Genomic DNA, 24,359 nt, shown 5'->3' with positions numbered 1-24,359 from the left:
AGTTTTTTCCCCATAGAGTATGGTCTAACAATTCAAATACCACTATATGTGTATGCTGAAATTGGATGGTGGATGGTGGGAGTCAAGTTTCTTTTCTTTTTTTGGTGGTGGTGCGGGGAAAGGCCAGGTTTTCTGACAGTAGTAGTAAAAATTTATTAATAAGCAAAGGGGAGGAGGCTAGAATGATCCATGTGGTAATAAATTAGAATTGGAGGTTATATGAACTCATGTTTAGCCTACTATAGACACAGTGGTTATATATGGAAATATTTAGGGCACTTGGCTGGCTCAGTCCATAGAGCATGTGACTCTTAATCTCAGGGCCGTGAGTTCAAGCCCCACCTTGGGCTCAGAGCTTACATAAAAAAAAAATATGTATTTATAATGTATGCATGGGTTACTATTCACACAGATATTTCTTTGCTCTGTCAGTGGAGAAGGCCTAAAAGATATTCCTACCAATAGCACCCCTAGGCCTAAAAGATATTCCTACCAATAGCACCCCTACCTGTCCCAACTTGAGGGACAGGTATTTACATAAATTGAGCAGTGGCTACAGAAAGCAGCAGGGCCAGAGACAGGATGGAAGGGGAAGCATCAGGGACAGCACTACAACAGGGGAAAACATTGGAGACTCAGTAGACAAGTCAGGAATGGTCCCTGCCTACCAGCAATGGTGCTAATACTCTAAAAACAGAAAGATAAAGCCACCAGAAGCAGGCCCACTGGCCTGAAGCTTAAGCACAACCCAACTGGGGTAGAAATTAAGGCATCTATAAGCAGACTTTTCTAAGTCAACATTTGGTACCTTTACTTCTCCCATCTCTGTGTGTTCTGAAGGGGCGGAAACCCAGAGGATTTAACCCAGGATCTAGGCTCCTTGAAGGACCCAGCATGAAAGTCTGCTGCCATGGCCTTAGTAGGATCTGTTAAGTGTGTGGAGAATGAGCCAGTGTGCTAATTAGGATGGCAAAGAGCACTGTGAGATGAGCACCAAGTGCCTTAGAAGTAGGTGACTGCATGTGGTCACCGGACCCATTTTTAAATAGGCCACAGACACTGGCCTGCAAGAAAAGGGACCTTCTGGAAGGGTCTGGGTATACAGCCTCAGCAGCATCTCTGGTTCCAGGGGTGATCCCCTGGGCCCAGGGTCATCACGTACCAGGCTCAGTCTAGGGAAGGGGAAAGCCAGATGCATAAGACTGGGTAGGGGCCAGTGCAGGTCACACTGGTGAGTCAGGAAGCAAGGAGCAAGCCAAATGTAAAACGTTCTGGACCAGGAGCCATAGACTTGGTTTTGGAACCAAACTCTGCCATTCTCTGCTTTGCGTCACTTAGCCTCTCTAAGCCTGTTCCCTCATCTTTATAAAGAAGTCTTCCGACTTCTTCACATGGCGGTCAGGGAATCAACTGAGATAACGTGTGTGGATGTAGTTGGCCAACAGGCAACTGCTAAACCAGCGGTTCTCAAAGTGGGGTCCGAGGGCATCTGCGAGTTCCTGAGACCCTTCGAGATGGTCCGAGAGGTCTTCCCTTTTCCAACCAGCATCTGCCTGAGCCCAGATTCGCTTTGTAAACTTCCACCAGAACAGCTGATGAGACTCCAGCTGTCCTTTATTAAACAAAAGAGATTTTCAAAAATATAAAAACCACGCCCCTCTTTCACTGCCTGTGTTAAAATGTCATGGGCTTGTCATTAGTAAAAGAGTATTTTTAAAAATTCTGTTTTAGTTCTTCACACCGTAAAGATTAACAGATACAAGAAAAGCTCTTCGGAGTCCTCAATGATTCTTCGGCGTGTAAAGGGGTCCTGAGACCAGTCTGGGAGCCACTGTGCTGAACAAACCGGTGGAGGCTATTCTCACTCAGCAGGCGAGCCGCCTTTCACAGGCTGACTCCAGGACCCTTTGATAAAACGGCCGCACGTTCGCGGTGGGAAACACTGGTTGCGTGCTCTGGGGCTGCTAAACCGAATGTTTGTACCCATTTCCCCGGCCCAGGCAAGGACCCTCCCACAGGGAGGCACGCGCAGGAAAGGCGACCCTCGCGGGGCGTCGGCGACCTTGGCAGAGGTCGAGCCGGCGCGCGGGAGGAGCGCGCTGCTCCTGGACGGCGGAGGGGGGTTCCCGGCAGGGACTGGGGAGGCCGGGCCGGGTGGCGGGGGACTTAGGGACCTGCACTCACAGCCTCAGCAGCGCCGCCGCCGGCGTTCCATGTGGCCCTCTCCACAGCAGACGCAGCGCCATCTTTCCCACGCGCGCGCCCCGCCTCAGTCCAGTCCTTCCTCATTTCGCCACGCCCCTGAGGCCCCGCCCCCACAAGGGCCCGCCCCCCCGCAATCCCAGCCCAGCCTAGCCTCGGCCCCCGCAAGCCACGCCCCCTGCCTGACGCACCTGTTGCCGCCCCTAGCCGGGGCTGCCAGAAGCTTCTCTGCTGTCAAGGCAGGCAGAATAGGGGCTCCGAGTTGATGGCCACTTCTTGAGCGGTTCTTCTGGTGACTGAATCCAGTTTTCTCCGTGCTTCTTGAGAGACTTTGTGTTTTCCCAACCAGAAAAGGGTAAATTTTCTAGGGATTAGTTGCTTTTCTTGTTAAAAGTACTGCCTAACAAATTCGTGAGCCTCACCATGTGCACGCCTTAACAGTTAATCGATTATGGGACATATATGCCTCTAATAGGATCAGAACAGCTGTGGGCAACTTTCTGGGCCAGAGAAATGCAGCAAACACACCACTTCACTCTAACTCCTTCCTGCCAGTTTTTCAGCAAATACAACTCTGGGGCTTCACAGTGGGGGGACTGCTAAGGTATTAAAAGAGGCTTTAAGAGCTGTGTGACTTTGTGCAAGTTACTTATGCTCTCCCTCCTTCAGTTTTCTCCTCTAGAAGATGGGAATATTAATAGGACTCACCTCATAGGTATGTTTTAAGGATATCTTGGGTTAGTATATATAAAGAGCTTAAAACTTTGCTGGCCCAGAGCAAGTGCTCAGTAGCATTCTCATTACTATCATCATCATGTCAGTTCCCTTCTGGAAACCCTTTGGTGGCTTCAACGGGAAGCATTTAGAATAAAACCCAAGTTCTTCACCACAATCCTGAAGGCCTTACAGGATCTGTCCCCTGCCTATCTCTCCACCTTATTTCAGCCCCACGTTCTTCTTTCCACTTTTTGTCAGTTCACTAAGCCATCTCCCACTTCAGGGCCTTCCCTCATGCTGCTCCCATCCCCAGAACACTCACAGCTACACCTTCTCATCCTCCAGGACACTTAGACTACCTGCCACCTGCTCAAAGAGGCCTGAACTGACTACCCAGAATGTTCTCCCAATCTATTTCACTGCCACAGCAACCTGATGGTTTCCATCACAGCCCTCGTCACAATATTTGGGGATTTGTGAACTCACTTTCTTATTGTTGCTTTTCCCTCAGTGGTTCTCAAGGTGGGAGCGAACTGCTGCCCACTGATCAAAGGGGTAGGCTTTTGGGGTATGTTATGGTTTTAAGGGGGCAGGGCTAGGGTCGTGTGGGCAGTCCCACTCCCAGAAAGGCAGTTAGTGCTCTGGTTTAAAAACACCATCTATAGGGGGGCGCCTGGGTGGCACAGCGGTTAGGCGTCTGCCTTCGGCTCAGGGAGTGATCCCGGCGTTGTGGGATCGAGCCCCACATCAGGCTCTTCCGCTATGAGCCTGCTTCTTCCTCTCCCACTCCCCCTGCTTGTTCCCTCTCTCGCTAGCTGTCTCTATCTCTGTCAAATAAAATAAAATCTTAAAAAAAAAAAAAAAGAAAAAAAAAAGAAAAATTGTGTCTGATATACTGTAATTTAAAAAAAAAAAAACCATCTATAGGGGTGCCTGGGTGGCTCAGCGGGCTGGGCGGCTGCCTTTGGCTGGGGTCATGATCCCGGGGTCAAGGGATGGGAGTGCTTGGTCATCAGGGAGCCTGCTATTCCGTCTCCCTCTGCCCCTCCCCCCACTCATGCTCACTCTCGCTCTATAAATAAATAAAATCTTAAAAATTAAAAAAACCGAAAATACTGTCTATAGGAATAGACTGCGAGCTCTTTGAGAACAGGCACCTGTTGTATCTTGTCAGTGCTGTGTGCCCCCAGTACCTGGGTGAGTGACTTGTAACCAGTAGGTATTTAATAAATATAAAATGAAAATGTTCCCCCAGCCTCATTATAATTCTGAGAACTGCCATATGCGCAGTTATCTTTATTAAAATGCCCTGGACCTTACGGCTTTTTAGGTAAAGTAGAACCTCCAGTGACTCATCTGCTGATTCAATTTTTTTTTTTTTTAAAGATTTTACTTATTTATTTGACAGAGAGGCAGCCAGAGAGGGAACACCAGCAGGGGGAGTGGGAGAGGGAGAAGCAGGCTTTCCCGCTGAGCTGGGAGCCCGATGTAGGGCTCGATCCCAGGACCCCAGGATCATGACCTGAGCCAAACAAAGGCAGACGCTTAATGACTGAGCCACCCAGGCGCCCTGACTCAATTTCTTTCAGATTCTGCTTGAAGAAATTGCAGCTAAGCCCATTCTCACCAGGACACCTGTGGCTTCTTCATGAGATTACTAACTCATAGGTTTTAAGAACTGTTTTCTAATTTTTGTATATTTAAAAATAAAGCTTTATTAACTTCCTATATTTCCAGTTATAATAGAGAAAGGAATCCAGAGTTCCTCCTTGGAGGCTAGTCAAATCTGGTTTTATTCACAGTCTCCAAAACTAAAATAAAAGTACATGTTTGCCCCAAGGACATCTTTAAAATATGAAATTTAGCAGAGACTCATTATCCTGTTGAATTAGGCAATCTGGTAGGGTAAAAACCTTGCAGGGATCTGAGAAAGAAGGATCGGGGCCAGAAACATTACCTCTGGAGCATAATGAGCTCGGGGGTGGCAAGACTGGGCACTAGAATAATGAACCAACACTGATAATTATTGAAGCTGGGTGGCTGGTGCACAGGGTGGGAGTGGGGAAGTTAAGCCTCAGGGCCCTTGGCTTGAATAGGCCCCTTATAGGTCCCTCCCAGTACGTTGATAGGTCATTTGTCTTTGTAAAATGTATAAAAGTGAGATATTGTTTTTTAAAGATTTTATTTATTTGACAGAGATAGAGACAGCCAGAGAGGGAGCACAAGCAGGGGGAGTGGGAGAGGAAGAAGCAGGCTCATAGTGGAGGAGCCTGATGTGGGGCTCAATCCCACAACACCGGGATCACGCCCTGAGCCGAAGGCAGACGCTTAACCGCTGTGCCACCCAGGCACCCCTAAAAGTGAGATATTTTAACTACCATTCATCAAGGTGCTTTCTCTGTGTATTCCACCTTACCCTCTCTCAAGCTTCTTTTGTGTTGGGTGGTGTTGGAGTGGCTGCAGCATTTTTAAAAAATTTTATTCATTTATTTAAGTAATCTCTGCACCCAAAATGGGGCTTGACCTCACGACTCCGAGATCAAGAGTCACATGCTCTACTGACTGAGCCAGCCAGGCACGCTTGTGGCTGAAGTGTTTTGAGGGTCCAGTTAAGTGAAAGTCGGGCTAGGATATGTTTGGCTTAGATTTAGTAGAATGTATTTATGTGATTCTTAAATGCATTTCATTTATTTTTTTTTAAATTTTATTTATTTATTTTAGACAGAGAGCTCACGAGAGTTGGGAGGGCAGAGGGAAAGGGAGAGAGGGGGACAGAAGCCAACCCCCTGCTGAGAGCAGAGCCTGACACAGGGTTCTGTCCCAAGACCCTGAGATCATGACCTGAGCCAAAATCAAGGGTTGGCCGTTTAACCTACTGAGCCACCCAGGTGCTCCCATGTGATTTTTAAAAAGATTTTATTCTTAAGTAATCTCTACACCCAGCATGGGGCTCGAACTTACAATCCTGAGATGAGTCACATGTTCTACCAACAGGCCCCCTGTATTTATGTGATTTGCAAGCACTTCATGTTTAGTTATGATTAGCTGTCCAGGTTTAGGAATGCTTTCCAGGAATACTACTGTCTCACCTGTGTAGACATGCAAGGCCAGAGGTCTTGTCCCAGTAAGAATATGTTCCTAAGACACCTGGCCCAGAAGTATGTGGATAACAGAAGAGAAAGTGTGAAATACATGGAGCCAGAGACCATCTGTGGTCACCAGATACGTAAAAGTGCAAAGAGAATGTTTAGTTCTTGTTTGTATCTGGTCAACGTGGAAACTCTCCTGTCTGGAATACGTTCTAATGGTATTGTAGTGGCTTTCACGTTGTTGACCCCGCTCAGCTGGAACCATGTCTCCCAGAATTGCTTTGCTCATGTATTTGCAGGTTGAGATTGTTTAGAAGAGACAGCTGCATGAGATCTGGAAGGTGGAAGTGAAGCAGCAGGTCAGCGTGGGGTCCCTGGCACTATGGCCATATATGCATGCCTGTTGGTCTGTGGTTCACCCTGTTGATATGGGGCTGTCAGTGTTAACTTCCTCCCTTTTGAGATTGTTTACAGATCTTGTTACTTTACATTCATATCCACCTAGTTTTTTTCAACTCAAACAAATTTAAACATTTATTGAATGATTCCTGACCTCAAGAAGCTATCTGAATAAAATTCAGAAACATGCTACAACATGGATGAACCTTGAGGACATCATGCTAAATGAAATACGCCACACACACGCACACGCACATGCATGTGCGCGCACACACACAAATACTGATGATTCCGCTTCTAGGAGTTTCCTAGAGTAATCAAATTCATAGAAATGGAAAATGAGGGTTGCCAGAGGCTGAGAGGAAGTGGGGATGGGAATTACTTTTAATGGGCACAGAATTTCAGTTCTACAAGATGACAGTGTTTTGGAGATGGATAGTGGTGATGGTTGCACAACAATGTGAATATACTTACCACTACTGAACTGTACACTTAAAATGGTTAAAAATGATAAATTTTATGTTATGTATATTTTACCACAATAAGAAAAAAGATTTTATTTTTTTAGATAGAGAGCGCGCTCATCCGTGGTGGGGGGGTGTGGCAGGCGGGGGGGAGGGGCAGAGAGAAAATCTTAAGCAGGTTCCACACTCAGTGCAGGGCTCGAAACAGGGCTCAACCTCACAACCCTATAATCTGAGCCAAAATCAAAAGTTGGACACTTAACCAATGGAGCCACCCAGGCACCCCAAGAAAAAAAGATTTTAAAAAGAAGCTATAAAGTCTAGTGAAAGAGGCAGACAGGTAAATGAGAAAAATAGGTGGGTCCTGGGGTCTGCTGGTGATAAGGGAAAGGAATACAGAAACGGAAAGAATCCTGGAATTTCCTCTGCTTGAGAGGGGCGGGACAACCAGGGGATGTTGCAGAGAAGGGGATAACCAGGGGGGACTCACTGGTGAATCTAAATGTGTTAGGGGAAGGTACTGCCCAGGGCCAGACTAAACCGCGTGAATGCTCCAGTCTCAACCAATGTTGCCCTAAAAAATACAGGTCTCTTGAATAGAAGGGCATTACATTGTTACCTCTTGGTCTTATAATTGTCATGAAACTCAAATAGCTCTTCCTGTTAATCTAAGAAATATTGGGCTTTGGTATTGGCTCAACTACACCTTTGGCAAATAGTCTCACCCCAGGAGATACTGGATGAAAATATCTAATCAACCCATGATTTACTGTAACCATTGAAAGCTTAAATAACCATTTGAAGCAGTAACGATTAGGAAAATGAAGCTATATTATTCTTTTGTTATAAACGCCAAAGGCTCTTTATCATAATCCATTTTTCCTTTCCTTTGGTGTCTGTCCGATGTAGGTTATTTTCACCAATGTTGAGTCTCAAAGGCTGAAGGGCAGTGTCACTGATTTAAGACTTCAGAATGCTGCACTTAGAAAGAGACATATTAGAAGTTCTGTGGAATGATTTTTCAACAGTGGCATAGATAGAACTACACTCTGAGATCATCCATCCCTCCTGCTGCTCTGATACAAAACCCTCCCAGCCTCACCTCCTGGCAGGCACTGCCTTTGATAACGTGATGACTATGTCTGGCTTTCTTGGGGAGAGAGGAGGAGACTCTCAAATTTAGGCCAAATGAAGAATAACTAATGACCACATTGTGGACCTTCTGAGCCATAGCTTTCTCTTTATGAACAGAGGAAGTTAAACTAACTGACCTCTAAAATTCCTCCTGGCTCCCAAACTCGGATTATGTAACTGAGATCCTTTACCACTCTCAGCCGCCAAAAGTGTGCTGCAGCTCCCCCTAGTGTCCGCAGGCAGAGGGTTTCTCCAACGCCCACTGGCCGCTCTCCAGTCCCTTTCCCTGATCCACTCTTCCTTTCTTCCATAGCACTTAACCATTTCTAAATTACCACATAATGAGCTTTTTTATGGTGTCTTTGTTGAATGTAAGCCCCATAAGGGCAGGGATTTTTCCTGTTTTGTTTACTGATGTATCCTGGCACATACCAGATATTTAAAACTCATTTGCTAAACTCAAAGTGTTCAATCTTGAGGCATCCTCTGCCAAAATTATTGTTTACATAATTCCCTGTTACTTTAATTCACTTTTTATATTATTATCTTGCTCCCCAGTTGCTGTTTCTTTTTTTTATCATTAAAAAAATTTTTTTTAATATTTTATTTATTCATTTGACAGAGTGAGAGAGAAAGTGAGAAAGCAGCAGAGGGAAAGGGAGAACCAGACTCCTTCCTGAGTACGGAGCCCAATGCAGGGCTCGATCCCAGGACCCCGGGATCATGACTTGAGCCAAAGGCAGGCACTTAACCGACTGAGCCACCCAGGTGTCCTGTTTCTTTTTTGTTTGTTCGTTTAAGATTTTATTACTTTTAAGTAATCTCTTCACCCAATGTGGGGCTCGAACTCACAATCCCAAGGTCAAGAGTCACATGCTCCACCAACTGAGCCGGCCAGGTTGTTTGTTTCTTTCATTCTTTAAAGATTTATTTATTTTAGAAAGAGAAAGAGAAGGTGAGTACGAGTGGGAGGGGCACAGGGAGGGTGAAGAGAGAACCTCAAGCAGACTCAGCACTGAGCTCGGAACCCCACTTGGGGCTCCATCTCACGACACTGAGATCATGACCTGAGCTGAAACCAAGAGTCAGACGCTTAACAACTTTTCCACCCAAGCTGTTAATTTCCTATGTGGGGGGCAGAAGAATGGCCCCTGAAAATGTCCACAAGGTAATCCCCAGACCAACGAATCTGTTATTTTGCAGGTGTGATTACATTAAGGATCTTGAGGTGGGAAGATGATCCTGGATGATCTGGGTGGGCCCAGTGGAATCACTAGTCCTTCGGAGAAGGAGGCAAGGGGTTCAGAGTCAGAACAACAAGATATGACATGAAATCAAGGCTAGAGTGAGGAGTGCCCCAGCCAAGGCACGCAGAGGTCTCTAGAAACTGGAAAAGGCTTTCTCCCGCAGCCTCCAGAGGAAATGCAGTCTTGCATGCACCTTGATTTTATCCCCACAAGACCTAGTTCAGACTTCTGGCCTCCAGAACCGCAGGATAATAAAGCTGTGTTGTTTTAAGCCACCAAGTTATTGCAACTTACCACAGCAGCAATAAGAACCTCATATCACTTGTAAAAGAAACCTTCCTAAGAGCACCTCTACAAGAAAACTGGTTCTCAAAGAGTGGCTTTAAAGTCGTTTGTAAATCCAGAGTGACACTGTATCGTTCAAAAGACCAGAGACATTTCAGTCAGTTGGGAACAGGATCAGCAAGCTTATGCTCTGGCCAGAGCCTCCTTCAGCATGAAAACTTCTAAAGCCAGCAGCTTCAGTAATTTTTCAAGTCAGAATTGGAGCCCTTCCTCTAAATGTCATTAAAAAAAAAAAAAAAGACTCTTAATCCTAAACCCATTAAATAGAGACACGGGCACTTATCACTACTATCTCATATTATATTATACACTGATTTGCTTGTTGCCTGCCATGACTGTCATTTTATTTGTTTACAGTATGTTACTTACCATTAGGATGGGAGCCCCATGAGGGTAGGAACTGAGTTTACCTTGTCTGCTACTATATTTGCAATGCCTAAAATGATACCTAAGACACAGCAGGTGCTAAATAAATATTTGTGGAATCTGCTAGGGGTTCCATCTCTCACCCTCTGCCCTTCCCCTCACTCTCTTACTCTCTCCCTCACTCTCTTCCTCAAATAAATAAATAAATAAATAAATAAAATCTTAAAAAAATTTTTTTGGGAGTCACCTGGCTGGCTCTGTTGGTAGAGCATTTGATTCTTGATCTCAGGGTCCTGCTTTCAAGCCCCATATTGGGTATAGAATTTCCTTCCTTCCTCCCTCCCTTCCTTCCTTCCTTCCTGCCTTCCTTTTCTTTCTAAGATTTTATTTATTTGTTTGAGACAGAGTGAGTGAGGAGGGAGAGAGAATCTGAGGCAGACTCCATGCTAAGTGTGGAGCCTGACTCGGGGCTCAATCCCATGACCCTGAGATCATGAGCTAAGCTGAAACCAAGAGTCCCAGACTCAACTGACTTTGCCACCCACGTGCCCCTTGCAGGCATACTGCCTTCTTAAAAAAAAAATTTTTTTTTAAATCATGTGTATGTATTACTTATTCAAAACACTAAATTTGAATCATATGAACAATAAGGGGGAAAGAAGAAACAAGAAACCACAGTGTAGGGGCGCCTGGGTGGTGCAGTGGTTAGGCCTCCGACTCTTGGTTTCAGCTCAGGTTGTGATCTCAGAGTCATGAGATCGAGATCTGCTGAGCAAGGAGCCTGGTTAGTTAGGACTCTCCCTCCCTCTCACACACACATTCTCTCTCTCTCTAAAATAAATAAATAAATCTTGGAAGGAAGGAAGGAAGGAAGGAAGGAAGGAAGGAAGGAAGGAAGGAAGGAAGGAAGTAAGGAAGGAAGGAAGGAAGGGGAAAGAAAGGAAGGAACCACAGTCTGACCTTCATGAAGCTGTGGATCCCTAACTGGGCCTGGCGCCCTGCACCATCTTGGTATGTGGAGAGTGGGATACTGCACACTTTGGTATGCCCATGGCCACCAAACTCTCTGTTCCATACCCCATATCGCATTAAAAACTCCCCAAGTCCCAGGTGCTGTGCAGAGTGATGATCTAGTGATGTACAGGTGACAGTCTTTGCAGGCTCTGTGGACTTGGCAATATTGAAACATGTATGCAGGCTGGTTGGCTAAGACCCTCTGGGTTTTGTGGAATTATCTTTAATGCATCAGACAAGAAGATTGTTAACCAGCCTTATTACTGACAATTTCCTATTACCATGGTAGGCCAGGCAGATGACTTGAAGGATTATCCGGGTGCTGACAAATCCCCTGGGCCCTGACAATCTCGTTTACAAAAGAATCAAATCTGTTTATTGCTGATAATAGATGGCATGCCCTCAGGTTTGCTTGTAAGTAACATGTTTGCATCACTTTTTATTTTTTCTTTTAGCAATAGAAGCCGAACTTGGATTCATCCTGATAAAGTAGGCATTTGGGACTTTATACGATCTAATTGCTCTGAGCTGTTCCTCAATCCCCATTTGCTAAACCTTTGCACCCCTGCCCACAATGGCATAACTGGCCTTGATCCAGGATACCGGCAAAATGGTCCGTCTAACAAACTGAACCATTTGCTTATAATTGTTCATGTGGCTGAGATTCCCTAGTCACTCTTCTTGTTTTTATTTGTTGTTCTAAGATTTAAAACAAAAGGACAAAGCAAATCTTGAACTTGTTGCTGTGATAAGCACAAATCCCTGAATGCAAAGTCCATTTCTTCATTCCTGGCTCCAGTAGCTCCAGGTTCTGAAAACCAGTTGTGGGATTGTCTTGTTCATTAACTATCATAATTTCAGTCCTCAGATATCTAAATTTCAACAGACTACATTTGGAAACACAAAGAGATTAATTTAAATCACATCTATAATTCCTTTTGATTTATAAGAAGTAAAACGCCATCTGCCAAGTTCTAAACCTATGTATATGGTTAGTATTTAATCTTATCCATATCACAATGAATGTGATTATTTTTTGAAGTATCGCTGCACGAGAAAAATTCCTAAGCATAAGTTAATATCTCACTTAGCAAGATCGGCCTGACCCTTGGTCTAGGGACAACTTCCCCACGCTGCATACGTGGCAGGTGAAATGGTGATACGTAGGCCAGACTCAGAGGTGACACTGGGTGTATCTCTCCCGCACACGGCATGCTTCTCTGGGGTGTGTTAGGACCAGCCTGGTGAGGAAGGCAATCGGTGGGATCCAAACTCATCCTGTCTCACTCCGATTTTCTGCTGAATGAAATAAAGCTAGCCAGAGGATTGCCAGCGTTCCAACAAACTCCCTATAGAAGTTTTGTCATCAAAACTTTTCCTTAAATTTAGAGGACTTTCACAATTCTTCAGGCGAAAGGCCAAACTGTTAAATATTTATTCTCTTTTTTAAAAAATCCCGTTTAGTATTATATAGGTAATAATATATGTTCATTAGAAACAAATTAAACATATGAAAACAAATAAATAGGGGCATGGAGAGAAAGTTAACACACAAAGGTAATTGTTAATATTCTGGTATCTTCCTTATAGACACGGTCTTACATGTTTTTCTGTGTAATGTGTGTATGTATATCTCTTTCTCACTCTAGATTGACAGATGTAGGAACACACACACACACATATATATATAATCACATATATATACTGTTTTGAAACTGGCTCTTTTCCTCTCAGTAAATCATGAAGCATATATTTTAGGTAATATTGTGAAACCCCAGCTCATTTGGCATTATTCAGACTTTGGTGGAAAAGAAAGGAACAAAACACGTATGTAAAGGTACTAAAGACAAATCTAGGGAAAATCCCTATGTAAGCTGTGAAAATGAGTCAGAGTATTAGGAAATCAGTTTCTTCTAGTTCAAACTTTTTTACTCTGGCAAGCTTTGAAAAATATTTTCACACTGTTATTCTTTTATGAGAACACGGCTGGGAAATTCTCCTATTGTCATGCAGTCCTAAACTTAAAGTTTGCCAGATCTAGTTTTTTCTTCTTCTTTTCCTTCTTCTTCTTCTTTTTTTTATGTTTTATTTTAAGCTTTTTAATTTAACTTATTGACCCCAGTATTTTTGCTATATCCATTGCTAGGATCAAATCATTATACTTTTCAAAAGCATTCCTTTAACCTGAGGTCAAACTAATGTGAAATATGAGGAAGTTATAAATAGACTGAAATCTAGAACAACCATAACCCTGGTGTACTTTATCTAAATTTTTATAACTTTGAAGTGCCTGAATACAGAAAGAATGCAGAGCTTTTATTTTCCAGCCAGAGAAACCACATACAAAAAAAAGAATAAAAAAATCTCTTTCTCATTTCTGTAGTCAACCTCTTACTCCAAAAAAAGAAAGTGGGGGAGGATTCAAGTCAATCCCATGAAAACAAACTGTTGTCATTGTTTATTGAGAAAATAATTCCTGGAGACTTTTTTCCCCCAAAGAACTAAAATAAAAGATCATAAAGAAGATCTCTGGTTTGGTTTATTTCCTAGAGGAAAAACTGTTTAACATTTGTTTGTTTTATAAACACTGTGGATAACAAGCAGACCCATAAAACTGCCCCCTCTTTTTTGTGTGGTGGGAAAGCAGCGGCAAGCTAAGTTTGGCCTGCAGTTGGAAGGCAGGTTGCTGTCTGGGATTGCCCAATCTTGTGCAGCTTCTAGAAGATTCCCAAGGTCCATGAACTGTGTCCTAGATGAATAGCCCAAAGCAGAGGCGTGGATTGGATGAATGGAGTGAGACCAGACAATAGGAGAATTCGAAATCTAGGTAGTGGAGTTTAGATTTCACCCTCTTCTTGGTAGATGGCGTTGATGACTCCAAGTCTTCCACGCTCTCTGCTTCCACACCCTTCCATCAGCTTCGTGTGCATAGAGTATACCTCTTGCCCCTTGACCTTGAGCTTGGCTATATGTCCACTGAAGCCCTAGGCCTTGAGAGGCCTTGCCTGCTCCTGGTTGTCCTTTGCACTGTTGCTATCACGTCAGAAGAATGGGCTCTGGCAAAGCACACCGCGGTGTGGAGGAGAGACCCGGGGAGCCAAGCCACCACCTGTTGTGAGAAACAAAGCTGCCCCAGCCCCGACAGGCCGAACCTCAACCGACATATGCACACTTGCCAATAGTAAACACACGTTGTTTTAAGCCCCTGAGTTCTGGAGTGCTCTCTGCTCTGCTGCATTATTGTGGTGATACAAATTGAAACCCACTTTAAGCAAAAAGAATAATAAATTTTCTTTAAAAATACAACCTTTATGAGGTGCTTGTGTGGCTCAGTGGTTAAGCGTCCAATTCATTTCAATGACACCGACTTCTTCAGACCTTTTCTGCTGTATGTATTTACACCTTTTTGTGTAAGTTTTATCGGAACACAGCCCTGCTCGCTCCCTTACGCATCGTCATAGCCGCTACATGCTTTAGCAGCAGAGTTGAGTGGGTGCAGCAGAGAACATATGGCCTGCAAATCCAAAAATGCTTACTATCTGGGCCCTTGACAGTAAAGTTTATTGACATCTTATCTAGAATTTCCAAGGAAATTAACAAAACAAAAGTCAGGAAATCAGCAGAAGAATGGGCCCAGGATATAAAAGGGAAAATATGAAGAAATGTTCGACTTCATTATTAGCCAAAGAGATGCAAATTGTATGAGATGCCACTTTACACCCACAGCATAGGAAGAATTAGAAAGTCAGGTGGTAGCGATTGCTGACAAGGAGGTAGGGAAATGGAAATCCTTGCGCAGTACAGATTGGATGGTAGACTGTGCAGTGTTCTGGAGAGCAGCTTAGCAGCACTTCGTAAGTTCCTGTGTGGTATGCCCAGCAATCCCACTGGCTGCAGCTCTGAGAATCTTCGCTCTAGTGCGTAAGAGAACGTCCCTGAGCACAGGGATGCTCACCCTGGCCATTTGCGGCAGGGGGCTGTCGGAGTCCTCCTGGTAATATTCGAAGGAAGGGGCAATCAGGTGTCCTGGGTGCCGCCGGCAGAGGGCTTCGCACCAGCTAGTAGTGCACAAGGGGTTCCAAGTCCATCCTTCTTTGCCCTGCTAGGGGATGTTGGGGCTGGACCCTGCAAATATTTCTCCTGCCACCTGTCACAAATGGGAAAGTTTACCTGCAGCAGGCACTGGGGAGTTGGGGAGGTAGTCACTGCAGGTGGAAAGGGCTTTTTGCCCTGGTTCCAGTGTCTATTGTCTTGTTCCTGCAGCACAGAACCAGTGGGGCCAGTGGGAGATCCATGGCACACACACCCCCTGCCCCCAGGAAGTTCCGCTGCCGCTCCAACTGGCAGCTTCCCAGGATGACTCACCTGCACTCCAGCAGGTAGTTTTCTGTTTGCTAGCCCTGGCTTGCAGCACCCTGGCAAACTGGTATCCTGTCCAGTGGCCACAGTCACACCCTCCCCAATGAGTCCTTTATCTCAGCCTCGGAGAGAGCCCCTCTGCCAAATTTGTTTTCCTTGGATATTTGCCTCTGCCCTGGTGATAGTGGTTTCTCCCTACACCTGCTGTTCCTGAGTCTTTAGAGTTCTCTTTACTCCTCTTCATGGTTAACTCCCTTTTACCAATTTAATAATTCTCTGTATTAAATGTTCTCTGTTCAAAAATAATCCAATCAAGAAATGGGCAGAAGACATGAACAGACATTTCTCCAAAGAAGACATCCAAATGGCCAACAGACACATTGAAAAAATGCTCCACATCACTCGGCATCAGGGAAATACAGATCAAAACCACAATGAGATACCGCCTCACACCAGTCAGAATGGCTGAAATTAACAAGTCAGGAAACGACAGATGTTGGCGAGGATGTGGAGAAAGGGGAACCCTCCTACACTGTTGGTGGGAATGCAAGCTGGGGCAGCCACTCTGGAAGACAGTATGGAGGTTCCTCAAAAAGTTGAAAATAGAGCTACCCTGTGACCCAGCAATTGCACTACTGGGTATTTACCCAAAGACACAAATGTAGTGATCCAAAGGGGCACCTGCACCCCAATGTTTATAGCAGCAATGTCCACAATAGGCAAACAATGGAAAGAGCCCAGATGTCCATCGACAGATGAATGGATAAAGAAGATGTGGTGTGTACCTACAATGGAATACGACCCAGCCATCAAAAAATGAAATCTTGCCATTGGCAATGACGTGGATAGAACTACAGGGTATTATGCTAAGGAAAATAAGTCAATCACGGAAAGACAATTATCATATGATATTACTCATGTGGAACTTAAGAAACAAAACTGAGGATCATAGGGGAAGAGAGGAAAAAATAAAATAAGACAAAATCAGCGAGGGAGATAAACCAGAAGAGACTCTTAATCATAGGAAACAAACTGAGGGTTGATGGAGGGGAGAGGGCGGGGGAGGGTACCTGGTAACTGGGCAATAGACATTAAGGAGGGCACGTGATATAATGAGCAGTGGGTATTATATAAGACTGATGAATCACTGAACTCTACCTCTGAAACCAATAATACATTATATGTTAATTAACTGATTTTAAATTTTAAAAAGTATAAAAAATAAAATTTTTTAATTAATTAATTAATTTTCTCTGTTCGTATTACTGGCATGGATTCTGTCTCCTGACTGGACCATCTTCACAGTAAAACAGAAACAACAACACAACACAAAGCTTTCCCCACTTCTTACTCTTTTGCAGCTGACCCTCACTGTCTCCTTTGCCAGCCTTCTTAATTCATCACAATCAGACTCTCCCAAGTGAAATAGAAATTCCATTGATAAATTTCTAATTGCCCAGGGGCATCTTTCAGAGGTTTTTGCTCTTAATCACTTCCTCCAGAAAACATTCTTCTCCCTGGTATCACTGCCATGTTTCAGACCATATCCTTGAGGCCAATATAGTTCATATACCCTAGTGAGAGCAACAGTAGTGGAATTGGACAAAACTGCACTGAAATCTCCGCTCTGTCATTTATAAGTTGCTTGATCCTGATTTTTGTGAGCCTTGGTCAGCCTTGTCATCTGTAAATTGGGGACAATAATAATATCTAGTCTGTAAGAGTTTTAAAGAATAAATAAGGTAATTTATGTAAAGCACCAAAACGTAGAGCCTGGTAAACAGTAGGTGCTCAACAAATGCTAGCTCCTATATTCTAATGGCCCTCCATCTACCCCTTAGTAGCTGTGGGTGATCCTGGGCTTCCATTTCTCTTTCTATCGTCGTTCTTGGGCAATATTACCAAACAAGGGGCTTTAACTATCATCTACTTACACAGTCATGACTTTAAGATCTATATTTTCTTCCTAGGCTTCTCTTACCTCCAAGGGGGTCTGATGTCACCTGAGCGCCTATCACACCCAGAATTCTCCTGGGTACCCCGCACCATTAAGCAGTTTCTCGCCTGCACCTCCATGTGTCCTGGCCAGCACTGACTGACCAGGGACTGGTGCCCAAGCAAGAGCTGCCACCTCTGGACTGGCCGTAGCAATTCTCCACCCAAATGGGAAAGCTCTATGCTGACACAGTGACACTGGAGACCCAACCGGATGTCTCTATGGGCTCTTTGGGTGTAAGACAGAGGAACCCCACATTGGCAGCCAGACTGAAAGAAAGCAGCAAAAAAGCCAATACACAGATCCTTCATGGCAACCACACCTAAGGGTAGGCGGTGGCATCGAGGAGAAGAAGAAATAGTCACAGAAGAGGCGGAGATGTAGGAAAGTCAGTCAAATGCAAGTGGAGCTCCTAGAGCCAGTAGCAAAGGACACCAGATGCTGGACTGCTGGACTGGCTGGGAATCACTGCTTTTCATGAAGAACATTCCAAGATTCCATGGAGCCTAGACACTGAGATGACTTCTTGTCTTACTTCTTCTCATTTCTCTCCCTCCCTCTCTCTCAGAAATACCTTTATACGGTTTTTTCCTGTTTGTTACAGTAAGAGATGCTTCTTCTCTTTGTTTCTTTACAATACATGCTGCCACCTGAAAAAATCTGAAAGGATCTTTGCTCCTTATGACCTGAAGGAGCTTAACTAACATCCCAACAGAGCTTCACACTCATGTGGATGCACCTACCAAACCGACCTAGAGCCTACGTTTTCCTGGATGTCCAATGACAGCCGCGTGAATGCATGTGTGTGTGCTTGCATACGTACCTACTCACGTACAGGCAGGGGGATAAAGGAGGAATGAGCTACGATAGGACGTGGTAAAGAAGCAGCACAAAGGCTAGCCAGTGCCTTAAGACAACGCACTGCCACTGATGGCAACAGATTCAAGTTTTGGTTCTCAGACATCAGTGGGCATCAGAATCACCTCGATGGATTGCTGAAATTCAGATTGCTGGGCCCCACTGGCAGAGTTTCTAATCCAGTAGGTCTGGATTGGGGCCGTAAGAATCTGCATTTTTTTTAATTTAAAGATCTTATTTATTTATTTGACAGAGAGAGACAGCCAGCGAGAGAGGGAACACAAGCAGGGGGAGTGGGAGAGGAAGAAGCAGGCTCCCAGTGGAGCAGGGAGCCCGATGTGGGTCTCGATCCCAGGACCCTGGGACCAGGCCCTGGGCCGAAGGCAGATGCTTAATGACTGAGCCACGCAGGAGCCCCAGAATCTGCATTTCTAACAAGTTCTCAGGTGATGCTGAGGTTGCTGGTCTGGGAACCACACTGAGAGCCAAGAGTTTCAAGGAGTGAGTGGCTAAGACAGTCAAACCTCAGAGGCTTGGCATGAAGTGATGGACAGATTGAAAATATTTCTATGTTGTCAGTCCAGATAGCAATTTCCAGAGAATAGCAGATTTTGCTGCTCCCTGTCTTGTGAAAAAAATACAAAAAAAAAAAAAAATCCCCTGAAACAAAAAAAAAAAACCCAAACCTATTCCTGTCCCCTGGAGTACCCCATTGTCAACAGTGGCAGGTGGCGTGCGGGAGTCTTCTTCATTAAAGCTGTCATCACACTGCCCAGCACCCAGCCCTGACTGCGACGACGGTCAGAGCAGGTTAATGGGTTAGTTGGCATCTATCTCCCTTGGAATCCCGCACTTTCAGCCAGAGCCCTCAGGTCAAAGGCATTCAGTGCAATAAAGGCATCTGTGGTCTGAATTCACATTTCAATAGAACAGAAACTCAAAATAATCAGAATCACTTTCAAGGGTGGTTAAGAGAGTCACCTCCTGAAAACAGCTATTATGTGCCCATCATCTAAGTTAAAGTCAAATTAGGCCTGAGGAAGTGATGGCTCCAGAGCTCCCTCAGACGGGTATTTTAATTTCAATTCTGTCCCCAACTTGAGAGCACATTTCCTTACTGAATATGGGACATTATTGGTTGCCTACTGTATGAGTTTCCTAGGGCTGCCAGAAAAAAATGCCCACAAAGCAGGTGGTGTAAAAAAGTATAAATGTGCTCTCTCGAAATTCTGGAGGCTAAAGTTAGAGAGCAAGGTGTGAGCAGGGCCATGCCCCCGCCGTGAGGCCCGTAGAGGAGGACCATTCCTTCCTCTCCTTGTGTCTGGTGGCCTGCTGGCCATCCCTGGTGCTCCTTGGCTTACAGCCACCTCACTCCAGCCTCTGCCCCTCATCACACAGCTTTCCCTGTGTGCCCCTCTTTTCTCTTTTTTTTTTTTCCTTTTTAAAGATTTTATTTGAGAGAGAGAGAGAAAGCAAGCCCAAGGCGGGCAGGGGGCAGGAGCAGAGGGAGAGGGAGAAGCAGTCTCCCTGCTAAGCAGGGAGTCCGCAGCGGGGTTCAATCCCAGGACCATAGGCAGGCACTTAACCGCGCTTAACCAACTGAGCCGCCCAGGCACTCCTCTCTCTTCTCCTCTGGTAAAGACACTAGTCATATTGGATCAGGGCCCGCCCTACTCCAGTATGACCTCAGCTTAACTAATTATATCTGCAACAATCCTATTTCCAAATAAGGTCACATTCTGAGGTATTGGGGGTTAGGGCTTTATCTTTTTTTTGGGAGACACAATTGACCCATAACATCTACCCAGGTCCCTCTACTCTCTTCTCCTTCCTAATCAAACCCAGATTTTCCCAAAAGCATATTAACTGACCTGCGTATGAGTAAAAATATCCAAGCCAAGACTGGGAAGACCTAGCCTATGTGGCATGGCTTGTCCCCACAAGTTATTCCTATGCTTGGGGTAACTCATAAATACACTCTGACAGAGCTTATAGCAATGGGGAAGCAGGGCAAAGCAACAAGCTTTTCAAAGTTGGGGACATCAGAATGCCATGCACAGTCATGGCTAATTACCTGCTCTTCTGGCTGTTACCCACATTAGATCGAGAAGGCTGGCTATTTTTTTATTTTTGAATCTATTTTTTTTTTTAAGATTTTTATTTATTTGACAGAGATAGAGACAGCCAGCGAGAGAGGGAACACAAGCAGGGGGAGTGGGAGAGGAAGAAGCAGTCTCATAGCGGAGGAGCCTGATGCGGGGCTTGATCCCATAACGCCGGGATCATGCCCTGAGCCGAAGGCAGACGCTTAACCGCTGTGCCACCCAGGCGGCCCGAATCTATCTTATTTCTTACCATAAAGTCTAACATATAATAGACACTCAAGTTAATAAATATGTTTTGATATTATAAAAGTGTTAATTTTGCTATTCATTTTCTTCTCTATTGTGAGCTGTCATCTGCCTGTACCCTAGAATGAGTAAGGAAGGGTCACACTACAGGAGCTGATACTGGTTTTCACAGCCTGGCACCAAGGAAGTGGACACACAGTTTAAGAGTGATCAAGCTGCAACCATGTTCAGGCCATAAGTAGATTAAGTAAGAAAAAACGGCAAATGCTGAGGCAGAAAATATGCTGGATTGTTGGCAGAGTGTGTTCCCCTTGCACACCAAATAACAGTGGGTCCCCAGGGATGTAGACATGGATGAGGCGGGGCTCACGTGGCCTTGCGTGGGGTCAGCTAATGGGGTGATTTCAGCTCCGCTCAGGAAAGACAAGCTGGAGCAGACCCACGGGGGTTGAGTTCAGGTACAATCAGGGATTTAGTGACAGGTTCCTTCCCACCCAAGCCTGGCCCACAAAGTTGGCTGAGAACTCGGGAGAGCCCCGGGGACGTGCTTATACCCTGCAAAACAGGCAGGCCAGAAAAACTGTCAAAGATGTAGAAATGCACAAAAAAGACTATTAGTATCCTTCCAATGAAATGCTGGGGTGTTGTCCCCCAGACCAGCCAGCAGTACCCGGTCCTATAAGGGTGTATGGCCTTTGATAGTCTTTGGACTATTTTAAAACTCTGTGGAGGTATTAGTAAACTTGTAGAAAACGGACAATCACACCAATGTTTCCTGTCTCCAGTGATGCCAGTGAGTCCTGCTCATAGTGATGCAAAATACATTTGTCCAAAGAAAATATAAAATCTTAAGGCTAAATCTGCAAGGCTAAATCTTATTTGATCTGGTTTTAACCTCTTAATGAGTCTGTCATTAATTAATGAGTTAAATAAAATCTTTCACATGCAAGCAGGGAACGGTCTGTAGAAGAGTCATGATTTTACCTTTCAGAATATGATACTTCAACAGGCAAAGAGGAGTGAAGTGAGAGAGGCACGGGCACCCAAAGTCTCGGAGACACAGGCAACTATGGAGAAAATCAAGCCAGAGTTGGGGAGGGATGAGAAAGTAGCCTCTGGGGGGGGGGTGTGAGGAGAATTCAAAAGAGGTGAACTTGGTCATTGGACCTTTCCAATTCTATTCTCTATCCTCCTAACATTCTTAACTTCCCACCCTTTGCTGACTTGAGCCCATATAAATCTCCCCTAGAAAAACCTCCAGGGTCTGGACTCGGCCCCCCACCACGAGATCCAAAACGCCTTCTTCCATTCCCAGCAAGACCTTCTCCCCAGCTAAGAGGGTGGAACTGAGTGAAACTCCTTAAGGGCATTTTTTCTCTTCCTTTTGAATAAAAATTCTTTGAAAATATTAAATTTTTGATTTATGCTAAATTTATAAAATTGTGGTGGAAATACAACATAACAATTGTCACTTTAAGTGTGCAGTTTAGTGGCATGAAATACATTCATAACATTGTATAACTATTACCACTATCTGTACCTGAAACTTTCATCATCCCAAACATGAACTCTGTGCCCACTGAACAATATCTCCCCCTTCCCGTTAAGTCCTGCTCTATTTTCTGTCTCTATGGATTTGAGGATATTGGTGGAGTTGTACAATACGTGTCCTCTACTGTGATGGGCTTATTTCATCCAGCATGATGTTTTCAAGGTCCATCGGTGTTGTAGCACGGATCAGAATTCCATTCCTTTTTAAGGCCGGATAATATCCCATTGTGTCTACATCCACATTTGTTTATCTGCTCATCTGCTGATGGGCATTTGGATTGCTCCCCCCTTTTGGCTGTTGTGAATAACACTGCTATGCATTTTTTTTCTCTTCTTGACTGAGCCTGATTAGATAAGCATAACCAGATCTCTCGTTGGGGCAGGGGGTGCAGTTTGGGGGATGGACATTCCACTTTGCCCTGCTGCCTTCTTCCCAGAAACTAGGATCAGCACCCCGGCTCCTGCTGCTGAAAGACCACCACCCTTTGGCACGCTTCTCTGCAGAATATGCCAAGGACTTTCTGCTCCGTTCCATTTGTCTCTATGCTAATAGCTGGTGTCTGCGTTTGCTGCCTCTGCTGTAACAAAGCAGCCCAGGCTGCGGCTTCAACACCATAAAGTTCTGTCTCACAGTCTGGAGGCTGGAAGTCCAAGATCAAGGTGTTGGCAGGTTTGGTTTCTCCCGACTCCTCTCTCTCTTTCCTGTGTGTTCACATCCTTCCCCCACGTGTGTCTGTGTCCTAATCTTTTTTTTATAAGGACACCGGTGATATTGCATCAAAGTGCACCCATATGACCTCATTTTAACTTAATTACCCCTTTAAAGGCCCTATGTCCAAATACAGTCACATTCTGAGGTGCTGGGGGTCAGGACTTCAACATAGGAATTTTAGGGAGACACCATTCAGCCCCTAACAGCTGGTAACAAGATTGACAGCATATCTCTCTCACAGACCCTGAAAGCTATTAGTCTGCTGGTTTAATGAAACTCAACTTACGAGACAGGTGCTCATTTATACATTTACAAGACAGAGCCTGGGATCTGTTTAGTGGACACAAAGCGTTTAAGACAAGACTGAAACTGCAGAAATCCCTGGGAGGAGATTGCATTAGCTCATTAAATACATACTAGAGCGGACTTTCTGGCTGTTTCCTGAGAAGAATCTCATTTTCCCTAAGTGGGTGGTGGGGTTTATGGGGCGCTGTCAGTGATGGGGGCAGGGAGGGGCTGGTTGTGGGCACTGTGGGTGACTTTGGCTAAACTGCATAACTGACCTGGGTCTCAGCTTCCTTCTCTGTGAGGGGGAGGGGGCTCAAAGGTTCCAGTGGTCTTTAGGTCCTTGCTACTTGAACAGGGGCCAGGACACTGATCTGTGGCTTCCACACGTGGGGGAAGTCTCTTTGGGATGTCGCTTCAGCCACACTCTACCAGGTGGCTTGGCCTGGCTCAGGACTTCCTTGCACCCAGGCCCTGAACAGCTTCTAAAACCTGCTTTTGACTGAGGAATTCAACAAATTCCATTTGAAAACAGGAGGGAGTTCAGGCAACAGTTCATTTTCTTGAGGACTACTGCTTGCCTACAGACTGAGAGTTCTGGAACTTCCCTGCATTACATCTCTTGGCATCCCACCCATCAGATCTTGTTCCTTCAATGCTTATGGGATATTCACAGGTTACTGCAGCTTTGTCTGCCCTGCCCAGTGCAGACATGGAAATAAAAAGCACAAACCAAGGGCAACATCCTGAACTCCAATTCAGCCAAGAAGTCACTTGCCTTATTCAGAGAGTAATTGGCACGGTAGCAGGGACTCGGGCTCACTTTCCTCCCTTAACCTCTCCACATTCTATCTCAATGACAGTTACCGTCCAACTGCTTTATCCTCTATTTGATTAGTATTTTCTGTTCACTAGAAAACCAGCAAATCTGGGCTCTTCAACTAGCAGGTCCCAGTCAATAACATTGCTTGGTCAACCTCCATCTGGTTTTTACTATTATCCCTTGCCTTGACTGGTAGGGACTCGGGCTGGCCTCCTACCACCCAAGAAATGACTCTAACCCTCAGAATGAACCACACCAGCTCCTTCTTGCTATCCTCTAACAATTCCTCTTCTTTCCACAGTGGTCATGTTATGATTTTACAAATATAAGGAGTAAACTTGAACAAATAATCCTAAAATTTGTATGGAACCACAAAAGACCCCAAATAACCAAAGCAATCTTGAAAAAGATCAGAACTGGAGGTATTACAATCCTAGATTTCAAGAC

At 44.9% G+C, this 24,359-nt stretch overlaps 1 protein-coding gene and 1 long non-coding RNA gene across 9 annotated transcripts in view; both read right to left on the bottom strand.

Annotated features, from left to right (window-relative positions):
* CLYBL (citramalyl-CoA lyase) overlaps window positions 1-2,300 on the bottom strand; it is a 274,133-nt gene extending 271,833 nt beyond the window's left edge. For 7 of the 8 annotated variants that reach the window (XR_004626791.1, XR_004626792.1, XR_004626793.1 and 4 more), the window contains exon 1: window positions 2,185-2,300. Coding sequence is in view for 4 of the 8 variants with exons in the window: in XM_034665425.1 (XP_034521316.1) it covers window positions 2,185-2,246 (62 nt within the window). In the remaining 4 variants the exon portion in view is untranslated. The remainder of the gene's footprint in view (window positions 1-2,184) is intronic. The other variant, XM_034665426.1, reaches the window with a different exon arrangement.
* A 10,972-nt stretch (window positions 2,301-13,272) lies between these two features.
* Window positions 13,273-24,359, bottom strand: LOC117803122. Its single transcript, XR_004626790.1, has 2 exons — window positions 21,526-24,359; window positions 13,273-15,124 (listed from the first exon to the last, which is right to left on the bottom strand). It is a non-coding gene; the product is annotated as an uncharacterized LOC117803122 (long non-coding RNA).

The sequence above is a fragment of the Ailuropoda melanoleuca genome, chromosome 7 (genome assembly GCF_002007445.2).
Source record: "Ailuropoda melanoleuca isolate Jingjing chromosome 7, ASM200744v2, whole genome shotgun sequence".
Classification (NCBI taxonomy): domain Eukaryota; kingdom Metazoa; phylum Chordata; class Mammalia; order Carnivora; family Ursidae; genus Ailuropoda; species Ailuropoda melanoleuca.
Note: the sequence above shows the minus strand (reverse complement) of the source record. Positions and strands in the feature narration are given on the sequence as shown.